We start from the raw sequence: 20,019 nt of genomic DNA, 5'->3' as shown, positions 1-20,019 counted from the left end.
TTCATTTGTGAAATTTTGTCAGCTTTCTCATCCTACTGTCATTAAAAAAAAAAAAAAAAAAAAAAAGTATTTGTTTCCTTGGCAGTAGATTTCACTTTCAGTTTTTCTTCTTAATGACTGGCATGCTTCAAAAGCCTTTAACACTTTATTAACATATTCTGAATGAAGTGACACTAAAGAGCAGCTAGATTTAATGTATCTAGCACTTTTTCACTATACTAGTATCCGTAAGTAGAGAAACAGAGTACATCTTTCAACTGTATTTTCACAGATCACATGCTAAAGAGATTGTCTAATTTCAAAATACTTCTAGAGAAGGCTGTTTAAATACTTAAAGGTTAAGAACACACCACTTAACACTACTACACAACAGTAGCTGTAGCAATGCAACACTGGACTTGATACCTACCTACTATTACTGGTTAGAAGATCTGTCTCATTACATCAAGATATAAATGACTTCAAAAGAATGTAGTAACCGCACTTACATGAGCATGAATGATCACGTAGAGTGCCGTATGATACTACACTGGTTTGGAAAAAAATATGCCTGACAAGTAATTCACCAATGACTATCACATTAACTTGTCTACCAGTCTTGGCAGAAGTACAGCTCATTATGGGTTATAAAGCGTGTGCAGAGACCTCACAAAAAAAACCCCCACATAATCGTTCTTGTAAGAACACATTACTTACTGTTTTTATCTGAAAGTGTGATCTAAGAAGATAAATTCCTGGATCACCTTAATCCAGCCTTTCTGCTTGACAATCAAGATCTTTAATCACTTACAGAAGTCTGCCTTTGAGCACCTTCTGAGGTTTTCCAAGAACCACAGCGGTACTCACATACAGCAATAAAGATGAAAAACTATAATAATGCAGAAAAGCTCTTTAATTAATGTAGTATGATAAACAATTACATGATACCAATCTTTCACAGGGAAGTCTGCTGCCTTCCTCGGGCCAAGGTAAGGGACTTTACCAGAAAACTCACTCATCTGGTATGGCTTGGCAACTACTATCCTCCATTAGTCTTCCAGGTGGGCAACAAGGAAATCTCTTCAAGAAGCCTCAGCAGACTCAAGAAGGACTTCACAGCCTTCAGGTGATTGGTTCAGGGTTCAGAAGCCCAAACAGTTTTCTCTACCTCCTGCCAGTCGCAATCAATGACAATGCTTACATCAGAAAAATCTCACTAATTACTTCCTCCGTGACTGGTATCAGCATCAAAAGTTTGGGGTTTTGACCATGGGTCAGTCCATACAGCACCAAGCCTGCTGGTGGCAGATGAGGTACACCTGTCCCAAAGGGGGAAAAGTAGCTAACAGGGCTCATAGAAAGGGCTTTAAGCTAGGTTTGAAACAGGTAACACCAGACTTGGTAGACATGAGCCATGGGGTAGCATGACAATGTTGGGAGTCCAGATCCACAGGGCAACTTAGATGTAGTTATGCCAATGCCTGCAGCATGGGCAGCAAACAGGAAGATTGGAAGCCATTGTGCAGCAGGGAAATTATGATATAATCATTGTCACAGAAATGTGCTGGAACGATTCACACGACTGGAGTGCTGCAATGGATGGAGACAGGCTCTTCATGAGGGATGAGCAAGGAAAAAAAGGTGGTGGGGTTGTGTTGCGTGTCAGGGAGTACATCAACTGCCTGGAACTCAATGTTGTGAGTGAGAAAGCTGAATGTTTGCGGGTGAAGATCAGGGGAGAGGCCAACCAAGCTCATGTCCTGGTAGGAGTCTGTTATAGACCACCTAGTCAGGATGAAGCTACAGATGAAGTGTTCTCCTTCAAACAACTGGGACAAGTTTCAGGATCCCTTGCCCTTGTTCTCATAGGGGACTTCAATCTACCAGATGTCTGCTGGAAGCACAACACAGCAGAAAAGAAACAATCCAGGAGATTCTTGATGCTGTGGAAGCTAACTTTTTAACACAGCTGGTGTCCTGGTTTAACAGCAGCAGTCATTTTTTTTCTCCTTCTTAGTAGCTGGTGCAGTGCTGTGTTTTGACTTTCGGCCTGGGGATAATACTGATAAAGCCGATGTTTTTGGTTGCTGGTCAGAATGTTTACCCTGACCAAGGACTTCATGAGTCTCATGCTCTGCCAGGGAGGAGGGGAAGCCAGAAGGAAGCAGAGACAGGACACCTGACCCAAACTAGCCAAAGAGGTATTCCATACCACAGCACGTCATGCCCAGGATGTAGAACTGAGAGTTCACGGAAGGGCTAGATCACTACAGGGTGGGGGCGAGGTATCGGTATCGACCTGTGAGTGGCAAGGTACTGGTCGGTGAGCGGTTGAATTCTCTTCCCTTGTTATTTTCTTTATCATTATTACAGGTGGTAGCGGTAGTGATTTGTGTTATACCTTGGTTACTAAACTGTTCTTATCTCAACCCATGGGAGTTGCATTCTTTTGATTCTCTTCCCCATCCCTCCAGGAGCGGAGGGGGAAGAAAGGTGGGGGGAGAAGTAGACTGCGTGGTTCTAATTTACGGCCTGGGCTTAAACCACAACAATTCTTTTTGGCGCCCAACGTGGGGCACAAAGGGTTGAGATAACAACAGATCTGACCAAGGCACAATGCTGATTTATTGGCTCTCAAAGTTGTTTCTCTTGATGTCACAGTTTCAGTATGCTGTAGCTTACTTAGAGCCGGTATTTGCTGTGTTAGTGTTCATCAAGTGTGGGCCTTGGGCTAAGGTTCTTGTTTCATTGTATTTTATGGTAATGGCTTGTAATACGGGCGGGCTCCGGCAGCAGGGCGGGATGGACGTGGCCGTGCACTTGTACCTGGCCGTCCCGCTGCTCTTCACCGTCCTGGCCCTCGTCCTCGCCTCCATTCTTGTGAGGCTGCGGGGAGCTGAGGGGGAGCAGCCCCGGGAGCTGTGGGCAGCCCAAGCGGCCCGGGAGAGCAGCCCCAGGGACCAAGCGGCGGCGGGAGCAGGGCTGGAGGGCGGGAAGGAAGAAGCTGCCGAGCAGCGGGAGGAGGCAGTAGAGGAACCGAGCCCCGCGGCCGGGCCCAGCTCCGCGGCGGCCGAGAGCATCCCCCAGCAGCCTCCCGCCAAGCAGGAGGATGCAGAAGACCACGCAGCATTTCCCAGCAAGGCAGAGGAGGAAGATCTGGACTCAGAAAAAAAGGAGCTGGTGGTGAGAGAGCCTGCAAGCACAGCAGCTACACCAGCCTCAGTGACAAGTACAGCAGCATCATTTGAGAGATCTGAAGGTTTTGAATGGCCTTTTAATACTGTTGAGACCTGTTTGCTGATTGTGATGGTGATCACCATGTCGGCACACACAGAGAGCGTGTTTTACCCACGACCATTCTGTCTGATCTCAAAGGTTAAGCAGCGTCAGGTCTGGGTCTTGTCTGGGGTTAGACGATGATATAGGGGGACCAAGAGGTCTTTCCCAAGGCTGGACAGTTGTGTCATGGTGTGTGGGACAGTATGGGTAAGTATCTAGTCCACTGGGCCCATCCAGTGCTTTGGAAGCATCAGAGATGGAAGGCAGCTGTATGGAGTCCCCAGTAACAAGCTGCAGAAACTGCTGAAGGGAAGGCTGACTTATTTTGAGCCTGGTGGGCCCGTAACACTTCAGGCCATCAGGGCAGAGATGCAACATAGAGATGGACTCATGGTAGAGGGGTGGACTTAGCAATAGACACTACTGTCCAGGTTATTCACGAGTGCGAACACTGCACACAGCCTCTCCTGCTCTGAAAGACTGTTACAAGACATGGAGCCCAACATCATGGACCGAATGACAGAATGGACTCAGCAGCCTTATAGGGATTGGTCTGTGCACTAAGAGTGCACTGAGATGAGAGTGATGGCATATTGAAAATGTGTGATCTGAGCATGACGTGTATGGTATGGAATAAGGGGTGAGTACTGTCCTGGTTTAACAGCAGCAGTCATTTTTTTTCTCCTTCTTAGTAGCTGGTGCAGCGCTGTGGTTTTGACTTTCGGCCTGGGGATAATACTGATAAAGCCGATGTTTTTGGTTGCTGCTCAGAATGTTTACCCTGACCAAGGACTTCGTGAGTCTCACGCTCTGCCAGGGAGGAGGGGAAGCCAGAAGGAAGCAGAGACAGGACACCTGACCCAAACTAGCCAAAGAGGTATTCCATACCACAGCATGTCATGCCTGAGATGTAGAACTGAGAGTTCGCGGAAGGGCTAGATCACTACAGGGTGGGGGCGAGGTATCAGTATTGATCTGTGAGTGGCAAGGTACCGGTCGGTGAGCAGTTGTATTCTCTTCCCTTGTTATTTCCTTTATCATTATTATTATTGGTGGTAGCAGTAGTGATTTGTGTTATACCTTAGTTACTAAACTGTTCTTATCTCAATCTGTGGGAGTTACATTCTTTTGATTCTCTTCCCCATCCCTCCAGGAGCAGAGGGGGAAGAAAGGTGGAGGGAGAAGTAGACTGCGTAGTTCTAATTTACGGCCTGGGCTTAAACCACGACAGCTGGTTAGTGAGCCAACTAGGGGAGATGCCTGGCTAGATCTGCTCTTTGCAAACAGAGAAGGATTGGTGGGTGATGTGATAGATGGTTGGAGGCCACCTTGGGCAAACTCATCACTAAATGACTGAATTTTCAATCCTTGGAGAAGTCCGGAAGAAGGTCAGCAAACCTCCACCTTAGACTTCCAGGGGGCTGACTCTCGCCTTCTTTAGGATGCTGGTTGGCAGAATTCCTTGGGAAACATTACTGAAGGACACAGGGTCCAGGAAGGCCAGATACTCTTCAAGAATGAAATCCTTAAGGCACAGGAGCAGGCGGTCCCCATGGGCTGACAGTCAAACCAGCCTGGCTGAACAGGGAGATACTGCTGGAACTCAGGAGAAAAGAGACAGAATTTATCACCTGTGGTAAAAGGGACTGTCACCTCATGAGAAGTACAAGGATGTTGTTAGGTTATGTAGAGAGAAAGTTAGAAAGGTGAAGGCACAGACGGAACTAAATCTGGCCACTGCCATAAAATAAAAAGGACTTGTACAAATATATTAGCAATAAAAGGAGGGCCAAGGAGAATCTACATCTTCTACTGGATACTAGGGGAAACCTAGTGACAGAGGATGAGGAAAAGGCTGAGGTACTTAATGTTGCCTTTGACTCTGTCTTTAAGTCACACTAGCCATACCCAGGGTACTCATTTCCCCAAGCTGGATGGCAGATGGGGAGCTTACTAAAGTCCCTATAATTCAGGAAGAAATGGTTAGAGACCTCCTGCTCCACTTAGATGTATACCAGTCTATGGGGTCAGATGGGTTCCACCCAAAAATGCTGACGAAGCTGGCAGAGGAGCTTGCTAAGCCGCTCTCCATCATCTACCAGCAGTCCTGCTATAGTGGGCAGGTCCCAGAGGATGGGAAGTTGGCCAGCATGACACCTCTCTACAAAAAGGGCAGGAAGGAAGACCCTGGGAACTACAGGCCTGTCAGCCTGACCTCAGCACCAAGGAGGGTCATGGAGCAGATGATCCTGAGTGAGATCATAAAGCACATGAGGGAAAAGGGAGGGACAAGGCCCAGCCAGCATGGGTTCATAAAGGGCAGGTCCTGCTTAACAACCTCATCTCCTTCTGCGATAAGGTGACTCGCCTGGTTGATGAAGGAAAAGCTGTGGACATAGAGTATTTGGATTTAAGTAAAGCATTTACACTGTCTCACACAGCATTCTCCTGGAAAAACTGGCTGCTCATAGCCTGGATAGATGTATTCTTCACTTAGTCAGAAAGCAGCTGGATGGCAGAGCACAAAGAGCGGTGGTAAATGGTACCACATCTAGTTGGTGACAGGTCAGTAGTGGCATCCCTTCAGGGCTCCATGTTACAGCCAGTGTTAGTATCTCCATAATGATCTGGATGAGGGGACAGAGTGCACCCTCAGTAAACTTGCAGATGACACCAAGCTGAGTGGGAGAGTTGATCACCTGAAAGATAGAAAGGCTCAGCAGAGGGATCTGGGAAGGCTGGATCGATGGGCTGTACCCAATGGTATGAGGTTCAACAAGGCTAAGTGCTGGGTCCTCCATTTGGGCCACAACAACCCCATGAAACTCTCTAGGCTTAGGGAAGAGTGGCTAGAAAGCTGCTCAGTGGAAAAGGACCTGAGCGAGCTGACTGACAGCCACTGAACATGAGCCAGCTTGTGCCCAGGCAGCCAAGAAGCCAACAGCATCCTGGCCTGTATCAGCAAGAGTATGGCCAGCAGGGCCAGGGCAGTGATCATCCCCCTGTACTGTGCACTTCTGGGGCTGCACCTCGAATACTATGATGCCTTTATACAAACGCTCATTGTATGTGGAATAAACAAGAGGAATTAGGATGTGTGCACTTCTACGGGGATATGAGATAACTGGTATCACATAAACATGGTCGGATGGCTCCTATGACTGGAGTGTTGGAAAGTTACGGGCTCTTTAGAAAAGACAGGCCCAGCAGATGGGGAGCGGGAGTTGCTATCTATGTCAGTGATAGGCTGGAGAGTATGGAACTCTGTTTGGGGACAGGCAATCAGTTAACAGAGAGTTTGTGAGTCAGGGTCAAAGGGAGAACAGCTATGGGGGACATTAGTGTGGAGATCTGTTACAGATCGCCTGATCAAGAGGACTCTCTGGATGAAGTGCTCTATAGACAGGTAGGAACAGCCTCATGCTTGCAGGCCCTTATCCTCATGGGGGACTTCAACCATTCTGATATCTATTAGAGGAATGCTATGGCCCAGCACAAGCAATCCAGGAGGTTCCTTGAGCGTGTGGAAGACAGCTTCCTCCTGCAAGTAAAAGATGACCCGACAAGGAGAGGTGCCATGCTTGACATTGTGCTCACCAACAGGGAGAGGCTGGTTGGAAATGTAACGCTCCAGGGCGGCCTTGGCTGTAGCGATCATGAGATGGTCGACTTCGAGATCCTCAGGACAGTGAGAAGAGCATGCAGCAAGCTCACTGCCCCGGACTTCAAGAGAGCAGACTCTGGCCTCTTCAGGAACCTGCTTAGTAAGGTTCCATGGGATATAGCCCTAGAGGGCAGGGGGGCTCAAGACTGTTGGTTGATAGTCAAGGATCACCTGCTACAACCTCAGGAGTGTTGCATCCCAACTAGAAGGAAGTGTGGCAGGAGGGCCAGGAGACCTCCTTGGATGGATAAGGAGCTGCTGAGGAAACTTAAAGAGGGAAAAAAAGAAGCTTACAAGAGGCAGAAGCAAGAACAGGCATCCTGGGAAGAACACAGGGATGCTGTCCAGGAAGCTAGGCATCACGTTAGGAAAGCTAAGGCCCAGTTAGTATTAAATCTAGCAAAGGATGTGAAAAAAACCAAGAAGGAATTCTATAGGTACATAGCGAATAAACGACAAACTAGGGACAACGCAGGCGCTCTCCGGAAGGTATCAAGAGAATTGGCTACTCTGGGGGGTCTTAATGACTTCTTTGACTCAGTCTTCACTGGCAAATGCTCTTGACCACACCACCCAAGACTTGGAAGACAGACGCAGGGACTGTGACAATGAAGACCTTAGGCCCACTGTAGGAGAGGATCTGGTTCCAGACCATCTTAAGAACCTGAATGTGCACAAGACCATGGGACCTGATGAAATCCATCCACAGGTCCTGAAGGAGCTGGCGAATGAAATTGCTAAGCCACTGTCTATTCATATTTGAAAAACCATGGCAGTCAGGTGAAGTTCCCGACGACTGGAAAAAGCGTAACATAACCCCCATTTTCAAGAAGGGGAAAATGCATGACCCAGGGAACTACAGACCAGTCAAGTCTCACTTCTGTGCCTGGCAAAATCTTCGAGCAGATTCTCCTGGAAGGCATGCTAAGGCACATGAAAAACAACAAGGTGCTTGGTTGACAGCCAACATGCCTTCACTAAGGGCAAATCCTGCCTGACCAACTTGGTGGCCTTCTATGATGGGGCTAAGAAACTGATGGACAGGGGTAGAGCACTTGACATCATCTACCTGGACTTGTGCAAAGCCTTTGACACTGTCCTGCACGACATCCTTGTCTCTAAATTGAAGAGACATCAATTTGATGGGTGGACCACTCGGCGGATAAAGAACTGGCTGGATGGCCAGTTTGCCGATGACACCAAGCTGTGTGGCTCGGTGGATACGCTGGAGGGAAGGGATGCCATCCAGAGGGACCTTGACACGCCTGTGAGGTGGGCTGATGCCAACCTTATGAAGTTTATGCAGTTCTGGTGTCCTCAACATAAAAAGGACATGGAACTGTTGGAACAAGTCCAGAGGAGGGCCACGAGGATGACCAGGGGACTGGAGCACCTCCCGTGTGAAGACAGGCTGAAAAAGTTGATGCTGTTCAGCCTGGAGAAGCAAAAGCTGTGTGGAGACCTCATAGCAGCCTTTCAGTATCTGAAGGGAGCCTGTAAGGATGCTGGGGAGGGACTCTTCATTAGGGACTGTAGTGATAGGACAAGGGGTAATGGGTTAAAACTTAAACGGGGGAAGTTTAGGTTGGATATAAGGAGGAAGTGTTTTACTGTAAGGGTGGTGAGGCACTTGAATGGGCTCCCCAAGGAAGTTGTGAATGCTCCATTCCTGGCAGTCTTCAAGGCCAGGCTGGACAGATCCTTGGGTGACATGGTTTAGTGTGAGGTGTCCTGCCGTGGGCAGGGGTGATCTTGATGATCTTGAGGTCCTTTCCAACCCTAACTGTTCTATGATTCTGTATCCTCATTAATGTTCATAAATATATAAAGGGTGAGTGTCACAAGGATGGAGACAGGCTCTTTTCGGTGACAACCAATGGTAAGACAAGGGGTAATGGGCTCAAACTGGAACACAAGAGGTTCCACTTAAATTTGAGAAGAAACTTCTTCTCAGTGAAGGTGACGGAACACTGGAACAGGCTGTCCAGGGAGGTTGTGGAGTCTCCTTCTCTGGAGACATTCAAAACTCGCCTGGACGCCTTCCTGTGTAACCTCATCTAGGTGTTCCTGCTCCGGCAGGGGGATTGGACTAGATGATCTTTTGAGGTCCCTTCCAATTCCTAATGTTCTGTGATTCTGTGATCAGCAACAGTGTGGCCACCAGGGCCAGGGCAGTGATCATCCCTCTGTACTCAGCACTGGTGAGGCAGCACCTTGAATACTGTGTTCAGTTCTGGGCCCCTCACTACAAGAGAGGCATTGAGGCGCTGGAGCAGGTCCAAAGAAGGGCAACAAAGCTGGTGAAGGGTCTGGAGTACAAGTCTGATGAGAAACCACGGAGGGAACTGGGGTTGTTCAGCCTAAAGAAGGCCTGGGGGGGGCCTTATCACTGTACAACTACCTGAAAGGAGGTTGTAATGAGGTGGTGGTCGGTCTCTTCTCCCAAGTTACAGCTGATAGGGCAAGAGGTAAAAGCCTCAAGATGCGCCAGGGGAGGCTTAGATTGGATATTAGGAAAAAATTATTCACAGAGAGCGTGATAAGACATTGGAACAAGCTGCCCACAGAAGTGGGGGAATCAAAGTCCCTGGAAGCGTTCAAAAACCACGTAGATTAGGCCCTCAGTGATATGGTTTACTAGTGGTCTTGGCAGTCTGGAGCAATGGTTGGACTTAAAGATCTTCTGCAATCTAGATGATTTTATGATTCTATTCTTTTATTAAGCACAGTTATTACATACACCCTACAAACTTCTATAACAGGAAACACATAAGGGTAAAGAACTTCACCCAAAAGTCCAGCAGAAAAAACTGCCCCGAGGGTAAAAGTCTGATGAAATAAAGAACCTGTAACTTCCAGCTGGGTACTCACTGAATACAAGCAACGTGGACTTCTAGAATTTCTAGTACTCTCCTCCTTGACACTGATGTGCAAACTAACTTTTTTCTGCCTGCCAGAAGGATGCTGGAATTGTGAGCTCCACTTAATATTTCTACAGAAGCATTCAAGCACATCTCCAAACAGCATCTAATAATGAAAAGCCTAACTGAAAATTCAAATCAGCTTCCGAAGTATGTAACAGTAACTTTTTGGCCAACGGGACCAACTCAGTTCAAGCAAACATCAATAATCTTTGCTGCAGACATCAGACATTTAGCTCATGGACTTGTGCCGTTCACTTAGTGTGCTCAGTTTTCTTACACTTTTAGAGCCAAAAGAGAACCTGAACAGTATTTTTTATTCCACATGGAAAACTGTAGCCTACACCTGGATTATCTGGTTTATAAAGAGGCTGCTTCAAAACTGGATGATCTTTAAACTCATGTATTAACTACACTCAGAGTAGTAGGCACATGGTCAACTTTTTGCAGTAACTGTGTACTGGAACTGTTTCCCAAGGAAGAACAGTTGTATCAATTGCAACTGAGACAAAAGCTAAATAAAGGGAATTTAGAAGGCAACTACATAGAGAAAATTATGGTCTACATGAATTGGAATGTTTAATGTGTACTGTCTTAAAGAAGATTCACTCTCTCCTCAAGCAACTCTAGTTTCAATAATACTTGTCACAGCTCCCATAGAGGCTGCTCTGTCAAAAATTATTTTGTCTGGGTATCATTCTACTAAAACATCCCATCTTCTTAGCAGCAGAACTGTCCCATGCGCATCAGTCACTTTTTTTGACTTATGTATCAGTAACTGCTTAGGGTCCAAAAAGATACTTCTGACCCTGCACAATGAAACTCCACTCAGAGAAGCCGTAATAGTAAAAGAATAAGAAAGCAAGTAATCACACTCAAATATCTTTAAGTAAAGACTGCACATCCACAAGGTTTAGTGGCTCCTTCTCATATGTCTACAGAAGACTTTATGAATCTTGACCATACTACCCCCACATTCTACGTTTTTGTATACACACTGTTCAGACATAAAGACACCCTATTCCTACTGTTTTCACCTCGGCAATCCCAAATGTTTTTCCCAACACTCCATTTGTTATTGCTGCTGACATTTTTAGCAAAGATGCTAAAAGAAACCAAACAGCAACACCCTTCAGTCTCATACAAAAACTAATTACAATAAAGGTTTACTTTCCTAAATGGGAAATAACTTTAATCTTGCTTGGACAGAAACAGGAAAGAAACTCCAGGCCACCTTTACCAATGCTTTTCATTCTTCACTCTGTAAGCAAGCTTCTCGATGAAAGCAAAGCTCAAACAGAAACAGACTGAGACAAACACATTTCTTGCTTGTCACTAGAAGCACCTTAATTCGCACTGTTTCATTAAAAGTCCTAGCATTGACAATCTGTTCATCAAGATTTATGTTATTTTTTTATTCTTAAAAGTTTGGACTTGCATAGCTTGCTGTTAAAAATTAACAGATACAAATGGCAGATCATTCTTTAATTTCAAGAAGAAGGCAGTGAGGTGAAGTTCCCAATGACTGGAAACAGGGAAATATAACCCCCATTTTCAAGAAGGGGAAAATGGATGACCCGGGAATTACAGACCAGTCAGTCTCACCTCTGTGCCTGGCAAAATCTTGGAGCACATTCTCCTGGAAGGCATGCTAAGGCACATGAAAAACAACAAGGTGCTTGGTTGACAGCCAACATGCCTTCACTAAGGGCAAATCCTGCCTGACCAACTTGGTGGCCTTCTATGATGGGGCTACGAAACTGATGGACAGGGGCAGAGCAGTTGACGTCATCTACCTGGACTTGTGCAAAGCATCCGACACTGTCCCACATGACATCCTTGTCTCTAAATTGGAGAGACATCAATTTGATGGGTGGAACACTCGGTTCATGAAGAACTGGCTGGATGGCCGCACGCAAAGAGTTGTGGTCAATGGCTCGATGTCCGGATGGAGACAGGTAACGAGTGGTGTCCCTCAGGGATCGGTGTTGGGACCGGTCTTGTTCAACATCTTTGTCGGTGACATGGACAGTGGGATTGAGTGCGCCCTGAGCAAGTCTGCCGATGACACCAAGCTGTGTGGTTCGGTTGATAGGCCGGAGGGAAGGGATGTCATCCAGAGGGACCTCGACACGCTTGTGAGGTGGGCTGATGCCAACCTTATGAAGTTTAACCATGCCAAGTGCAAGGTCCTACACCTGGGTCGGAGCAATCCCAGGCACGGCTACAGGTTGGGCAGAGAAGAGATTCAGAGCAGCCCTGCAGAGAAGGACTCGGGGGTGTTGGTCGATGAGAAAATGAACATGAGCTGGCAGCATGCGCTCGCAGCCCAGAAAGCCAACCGTATCCTGGGCTGCATCAAAAGGAGCGTGACCAGCAGGTCAACGGAGGTGATCCTGCCCCTCTACTCTGCTCTCGTGAGACCTCACTTCGAGTATTGTGTGCAGTTCTGGTGTCCTCAACATGAAAAGGACATGGAACTGTTGGAACAAGTCCAGAGGAGGGCCACGAGGACGATAAGGGGACTGGAGCACCTCCCGTATGAAGATAGGCTGAGAAAGTTGGGGCTGTTCAGCCTGGAGAAGAGAAGGCTGCGTGGAGACCTCTTAGCAGCCTTCCAGCGTCTGAAGGGGGCCTGTAAGGACGCTGGGGAGGGACTCTTCATTAGGGACTGTAGTGACAGGACAAGGGGTTATGGGTTCAGACTTAAACAGGGGAAGTTTAGATTGGGTATAAGGAAGAAATTCTTTACTGAGAGGGTGGTGAGGCACTTGAATGAGTTGCCCAGGGAGGTTGTGAATGCTTCATCCTTGGCAGTGTTCAAGGCCAGGTTGGATGAGGCCTTGGGTGGCATGGTTTAGTGTGAGGTGTCCCTGCCCATGGCAGGGGGGTTGGAACTAGATGATCTTAAGGTCCTTTCCAACCCTAACTATTCTATGATTCTATGATTAGAGCCAACACGAAACCCCTTAAAGTCAAGAACTCTAAGACAAGACTTTTTGACTTAAACAGAAGAAGAAGGTGAAGGCAGCCATTCTCAGTCTTAAGCAACAGCTCCTACGTGACTCAAGTCTGCATCTCTTCCAAGCTATACTTTCTAACAACAAGTTAAGGTTTTGAAGATTATTTTTCCCCTGTATCACTGGGTGAGACTAAAAAAAAAAAAATATGCTAATTTAGATACGACATTTTCTTCTTGGATACAACTTTAAACCCTATTAACGGAACATCTGCTCATTTACTTCTAACTGAAAGATGAAGTTAGAGCAGCAAAGTTTCTCTTCTTTTGCAGTTCTCAGGAGTCTTCTAATTAGGTAAATAAAAGTTCATGGTATCTTCTGGCTGATACTTAGGATTACCTGATGGGGGGTGGGGGGTGGGGAAAGGATGTCAACATACAAAGATGCATTGAAATCCTTAGAAGCATGAAAAGATTCATCCATCTATCTGCTGATTAGATAAGAGTGGTCAAGTACTATCCCATATGACGGTACGGTCTTCTATAGCACTGGTAACTGAAGTACAGCAACTGTGGTGCCAAGAAGAGCAAATTACTATCTGCAGCTTGTAAGGATACCTGTAATGAAGAACTGGCTATCATCTCGACCTTCCATAATCAACAATAGAAAAAAAAAAAAAATTAAACAATTCCCAAGCATATCAGGGCACTTATTTTAACATAATTCAATAGTTAAAATATTAGGAATACAGCTCTAGTTAATGGCTTTTACAGAACAGAATCACCTAACTTCTATCAATGTAAATTATATCAACATTTGATCACATTCCATCACGGCAAATCCTCATCATCTAGTTATCAGTGCAGGATACACATCAGGTGTGTTCTGCATCCAAGTATTTGTGAGGGTTTTTTTAAATATAAAAAAGAAATATTTAGTTTACAAGAGCTTCCAGATTAATTACAAAGCTACTAGTTCTAAACTATCCTAACTTGACTGTATGAATAAATATACGTGCCACAAAATATAGCCCTAAAGCTGGCTGCAATTTCTTACAGGTTATATTATACTTTTTTCCAGCTTCCCAATACTGAAGTCATACATATAAAGTATAGTGTTCTGGTTTCATGTATGCTTCAGCTTTTCCTTCAATTTGTTTACATGCTTTGAATAACAAAGATAATGGTACAAAGGAGTGGTAAGTCGCATTAGAAACTTTACAGTAAAAATCAAACAAGAAGCTGATTCCAGCAAACAAATTCGGCAAGCATATAAAAAAACTTGCTAATAAGGCTACCAAATGGCCAGAGAAATTCAAAATATACTTCAGAAATGTTTGGGTATTTTGGAATGCAGTCTTATCATACCTGCCCTGAAGACTTCAGATGAGACTCATCAAGCTACAGAGATACCTGCTACCAACTTCAAAGAATGGCAACCACTTCCTTACTAAGACTTCTTCAAACTATTTCTCCAAAACTTAACTGCTCCAGTTGAAGATTTCTCACACCCAGATGCTGCCTGAAGCAGACGGGGTTTGGACAGCTTCAGCTGAAAATGTTTACAATTTTCCAAACAAAATAAAGCTGGGAAGAGATTGTGTTAAGAAACTCAATTGTTTTATGAATAGTTTTAGCACTCCCATTCTTTGGGGAATGACTCCACAAATAATGCTTTTCTATCCTTCTGGAAATTCACCCAAGCTCTAAGTATTTAAGATGCCCTTAAACATACAGTTTTCAAACGCGAAGTTTAGAAGACTGAACTCACATGAGTTTCTATCAACTGCTCATGTGCCAGCCCAGGTCAGCAGAAGTTAAAGAGGTCTTGTATAAGAAAGGCTGTAGGTAAACCAAGGCATGTCCTATTGTCAGATTTATAACTGTATTTCACAGAGACTGCTTTATCACAAGGATGCTCTCACACAAATCTAAAGCTTCTCCACTTCTCCTACCCCTCTACTGTTTGAGTTACATTTACAGAAAAAAAAAACCTAAACGCTTGGTTCTGACAAACCTCATGTAACAGTCCCTTTGCAGAGCTAAGTAACACAATGCATACTACCATACTTAATCATGCATAAAAGCAGAGTTGGATTTCTTCTTGTGAAGTAAGCCTGAGTTGCAACGACTTTCACATCAAGTAAATCAATGGCTTCAAAACTTGCACTTCTACCTGCTGACTTCAGTGTTCCATGAAACAGGTCTGGAGCGTCTTCCCCACCAACAAGATTAACAACTGCAAAAGCAGTTTCAGTCACTGCCTCTTAAATGTAGTGGGAAGAAACAACTGAGCTCCAATATCCTTCCTTCCTGACTCTGGGAAGCACTGTGAAAAAGCCACTTAAGATGATGGTTTCTTTAACAATAACAGCCATTTACAAGTTTTCATTGAATTCAAATTTCAACAGGGCAGAGAGCATGATGGAAACTGCGCACACTATGCACACTGTGCACAACTGGTTCTATGCAAAACGCAACTAATAACCCTACAGTCTTCCAGACAGCCTTAAATTTTCTGGCAAGTTTTCAAACTTATATAAGTTTCAACATATTTTTACTGTTCAATTTCTCTAGCGTTATAACTAAAAGCTAGAAATTCCACAGTGACTACAGCTTGGTTCTACTGCTCTGGTAGGTCAAGATGCCAAGAATTTGTCTACTGTAATAATCTCCTTCACTTTCATGAATGAAAATAGGAACTTCTATCCTCATGAAGAAATGCTATATACGTTTTCCAGTTAGGATAGACAAAGAGTATGCTGACAGAAAACAGATTGTCTTGCCTTTCTGAATTTTAGAGGAACTCCACACAGTGCATTTTAAATTACAAGGTTACTCACAGTTAACATATAACACCACAGATAAAGCATTAGCTGGGAATAGTCTGTGGTGGAACAAGATTAAGATACGACTTATTTCAGCATAAGGAAATATTTGTGTCCCTCCAAGAAACTCCCCCTAGTCAGTGATCCAACTTCTTCAACAAAGAAAGCAAGAGAAACCACTGCAGGCTTCTACATTCAGTAAACTTCTCTGGCTAAGCACAGACTAGGCTACTGCACGACAGTTAAGAACTATGCATACAATACTATTCCCTTTCCTCAAAAAATTCTACTTCAATCTATAGAATGATTTGACTTCTCTGGCTGATAGACAGTTACTCAGCACTGCCCAGGATGTCCTCACAGATCAGACCAAATTGCAGAGCAATGCTATCCTCTTGTCAGCACCATGGATGAATGGTAGGCCCTCCTCGCAGTAAGAGCTAAAAAACAGAAACCAGTCTGTTCAATCAAGTAGTGCTTTTCCTGGTCTTGAAAAGGGAAGAGGAAAAAAAAAGAAAAAAAATAGTCACAGCACTAGGTTTTTAATCAGTAGTTCTAGGGCATTTTAACCCTTAAGAGCAGAACAAGAAGAACTGCCCACTTAGGGTCCCGTATTTGTGCTGACAATCAGACAACACCAAATTAGACTGCAACACAAACTAAATTAACCAGACATGGACACTTCTAAAGAACTGCAAAATAATGGCTCTAGCTTAAAGTGTTGGTTCAAGCTGTTCTGTACTGCAAGCTAAGAAAAATAACTTGAAATTCTGCCCATAAACAGTGACTCACTTAGGTTTCTGTATAGTTATAACCTCATAAACCTCCCATTTTTAGAAGATTATTTAGCCAGTTTCCTGGTACCCATCACTTGCAAGTTCTAAGTATTTCTAGAAGTTCCCAGACTGCAGTAACCAGTACTCAGTTATATAGTTCCACTAGCAAACTGCACAAATTACCATACTGAGTGCTAACCAGATAAAACAGAAAAGGAGTTTGGACTAGTATTTTTTTCCAATGCATGCAGGAAACTTCAGGTTTTTCATGTTTTAAAGCAGCTTATGCTTTCTATTGACCTCACATTTAATTGAGATGCCCTTTTTATTCTTTTTTATTTGATCACAGCCCTGAGAGAGCTGAAGTTATCAGTTTCCTTTGCTCACATCTGTCAACATCCAATTTTACTTGTGCAACAGCAATTCTTCTGACCTTTTTTCTACTTACTGGCACCATGGAATAAGAAAACAATCCACTTCAGGATTAGCTACGGTAATTGCAAGAAAACAGACTGAAATGGTGAGTGCAGTTATATTAAAAAAAAAAAAAAAAAAAAAAAGGAACTCCTTAACTCTTCACTGAACGTGATCCCAACTGTGTCCTAAACTGAATAAACTAAATACTAAACTCACAAATGCTGTCAAGATCAATGACTTTAGCTGTAACATTTCACTATTCTGCTTTCTTAAGCAAAAGATCTCTTAGCCACTGACAAGAGTACACAGAAAAGCTCAACTCATGACAGGCTCATCTTCCCTGCTTCTCAGGTGGGTAAGCCCTGTGTGCCACATTAAATTCTGCAGTGGAAGCAGGGGTGTGCTGGCACAGCATGAACCGGAACAGGTTACACAACTTCAAGACCAATATTCCTTGATTTGGTCCCTTCAGAGAAACACGAGATTGTCCGAAATGGCCTTGAAAGACTCATACCCACCAATGCTCTGCAATTGTAGAACACAGGAATCTACTAATTTGCTATAGGGTTCACAATCTAGCCTTAGCATCTAGCCACTGACGCTTATCTGCTAGTCACAGTTAAAAACGTCTCACTTTTCTCCCTTTATTTGTAAAATACACACTTCATTTCTTCTCAGGCAGAAATTTCCCTGCCTGGCGTTTACCAGTTTAGATGAGTGCTGCAACACTCATCTGCTGCAAGACGGTGCACCCTAGTAGCCACGTTCCCACGAGCCGGTACCATTAGTGTCGGGTAGTAGCTGTGCCTTGCTCAACAACTCACACACCGAGTACACCTCATAGTTTACATAACGCAGCTGGAAAGGTCACACCCTTCGGCAACAGAAATACAGCCCGAGGCAACCAGTTCGGATCAGAGCTCGCCTGTCCCGGGGGGGGGGGCGAGGAGGAGGAGGTGTGTGTGTGCGTCCCACCCCCGCACCTTAGTGCCCCCCGGCAACCACCGCCGGGACGCGCTGCTCTGCCCGCGCAAACGGGCCGCTGTGCGCCCGCCCCGCAAGGAGGTGGGAGGGGCTCGCAGCTGGCGGGCCCGAAAACCGTTACACGGCCGCGGCACTGAGGGGACACCGCGCTCGCACCGCCCCTCCACGCCCCGCCACGTGTGGCCCCGGGGGTGCGGAGACACGTTCCGCCGTGGAAACCGACCGCGGTACCGACCAAGGCACCGGCAGGGCGGGCAAAGGCAAACGAGCGAAGCGCTCCGCTCCCCAGGGGTGACTAGGTCGGCAGAGGGTCCCTCACACCCTCAGGGGCCGCCCTGTCACTTCGGTAGGATAAAAGCAGGGGCTGGGGGAGGAGCCTCCCGCGGTTCAGGTGGGAAAACAAACACACAAAGGGGCCTCTCCGACACCCGCTCGCCCTCGGGCAAAAAGGCGTTCAGGAAGGCGCGGGCAAAGCCGCGCCGGGAGCCGGACCCTCGTGAGGCTAGACGCCCCGGCTGCCTCCTGCCCCGCACCCTACGGGACAGGAGTAAACAAAAGCCGAAGGACAACACATGGGTGGGGATAGGGACCTCCTCGCCGGTCACACAAAGAGCCGAGCCCGAGAGCTGACGCGCCGGGCGGGAGACGGGGGGAGCCCCCGCCCGTCCCCACCCCTGCCACCCAGGTAGGGGCGTTTCCGCCTCACCTGCTTGCCCCGGTAGAAAAGGCGCTGGCGGTCGGGGCTCACGCGGAAGGTCTCCTGGATCTTCTGCCGCAGGCACTCGATCTTAGTAAGGCGACTCAGGTCGTCGATGGTTTGGGTCTGGGTGCCGTCTATCGTGCGGACCTGGATCCACATGGTGCGTGCCCTCCCACTCGCTCAGCCCGCCGCGGGGAACAGGGAGGAAGAGCTGGGGTAGGAGCTGGAAAAGGGGTCCGCTCTCCGGGAGCGCGTCTGCGGCGTGCGGTGGAGAAAGGGAGGGGGCCGGGCACTTCCCCCGCTCTTTGTTCGGCTCAGTGGGGCAGGATTTTCAAATCCCGCGGAACAGACGCAAGCCTCCCCCCTGCCCCCCCGCCCGCCGGGCCGCTGTCTCCGCTCGCAGGGACGCGCAAGAGGGAAGGAGACCCGGGCCGAACCCTCCCGCCGCTCCCCTGTCGCAAGCGCCGCGAGCCCCCTGAGGCAGCACAACGTGAGGCGGAGCCAGACGGGAACGGCAGCGGACAGGTCTAACGGGAGCCGCCGGGAGCCATCTCCCGACCCCGGGGAGTGTTTACCAGGCGCCGCCGCTCTCACATGGAGGTCACGGCGCCAACGCTGATCTCGCGAGAACTCCCGGCCGCGGCAGCAAAGACACCACACCACCGGGCGGGGGCGGGGCGGCGGGAGCGAGGCGCGCGGGCGGTGCCACGTCCCCTCCCGCTGCGTTCGGCAGCGCGCGCGGCACCGCCCCTTTTCCCCTCCCCGCTCCGCGGTATCCTATCCCGCTCGGTGCGCAGCCGGCGGCTGGCGTGAGGCCCTCGCGGGGCGGGTTTGGCGCGCGCGGGGGAAGCGGCCGTTGAAGTCTCCATGGCGGCCGGAGGGACGGGGCCGGGCACACAGCCGGGAGCCGTGCCCGCTGGCGCAGCGGCCCCAGCGCTTCCGGAGCCAGCCAGCCTTAGCCCTGCCTGTTACATTCCACTGCTGGAAACGTGGGGCGAGGGAGGAAAAGGCGAACCTCGTGTATCCTTTCAGACCTGACCGCGGGCTTCACTTTCTGCATGTTCCAAAAGTGATTAATCCTGCAAGTTAACAGCAGAAAAATACGGGTTTGTCATGCTGTCGTGGACTAGCTCCTGTTGCAGCGGAGCACCACACTGCCACTTGGACACTCCCCCACAGAGTGAGTGGGAAGAAAATCGAGGCCCAAACTGAGGAAATGCGGCTCAAGATATGGACGGTTTAATAGGTAAAGCAAAAGCTGTGCACACAAGGAAAGCAAAGTCAGAAACTAGTTCGGTGCTTCACATCAGCCAGCAAATGTTCAGCCATTTCCGGGAAACCAGAGCTTCATCACGTGTAGAGGTTACTTAGGAAGACTAGCACCAACACTGACACCCCACCCTTGCTCCTCCTTGCCCAGCTTTCATTGCAGAGTACAGTGTAATACGCTCTGGGGTCAGCTTGTCCCAACTGGGTCCTTTCCCAGCCTCCTGCATGCACACCCCCAGCCTG

The 20,019-nt window shown here is 47.3% G+C and overlaps 1 protein-coding gene across 1 annotated transcript in view; it reads right to left on the bottom strand.

Moving 5' to 3' along the window:
* UHRF2 (ubiquitin like with PHD and ring finger domains 2) overlaps positions 1-18,944 on the bottom strand; it is a 99,772-nt gene extending 80,828 nt beyond the window's left edge. The window contains exon 1 of the mRNA XM_080638096.1: positions 18,514-18,944. Coding sequence (XP_080494222.1) covers positions 18,514-18,666 — 153 coding nt within the window. The 5' untranslated portion in view covers positions 18,667-18,944. The remainder of the gene's footprint in view (positions 1-18,513) is intronic.
* Between the last annotated feature and the right edge of the window lie 1,075 nt (positions 18,945-20,019).

Source organism: Psittacula echo, assembly GCF_963264785.1.
Source record: "Psittacula echo genome assembly, chromosome: Z".
Taxonomy (NCBI): domain Eukaryota; kingdom Metazoa; phylum Chordata; class Aves; order Psittaciformes; family Psittacidae; genus Psittacula; species Psittacula echo.
Note: the sequence above shows the minus strand (reverse complement) of the source record. Positions and strands in the feature narration are given on the sequence as shown.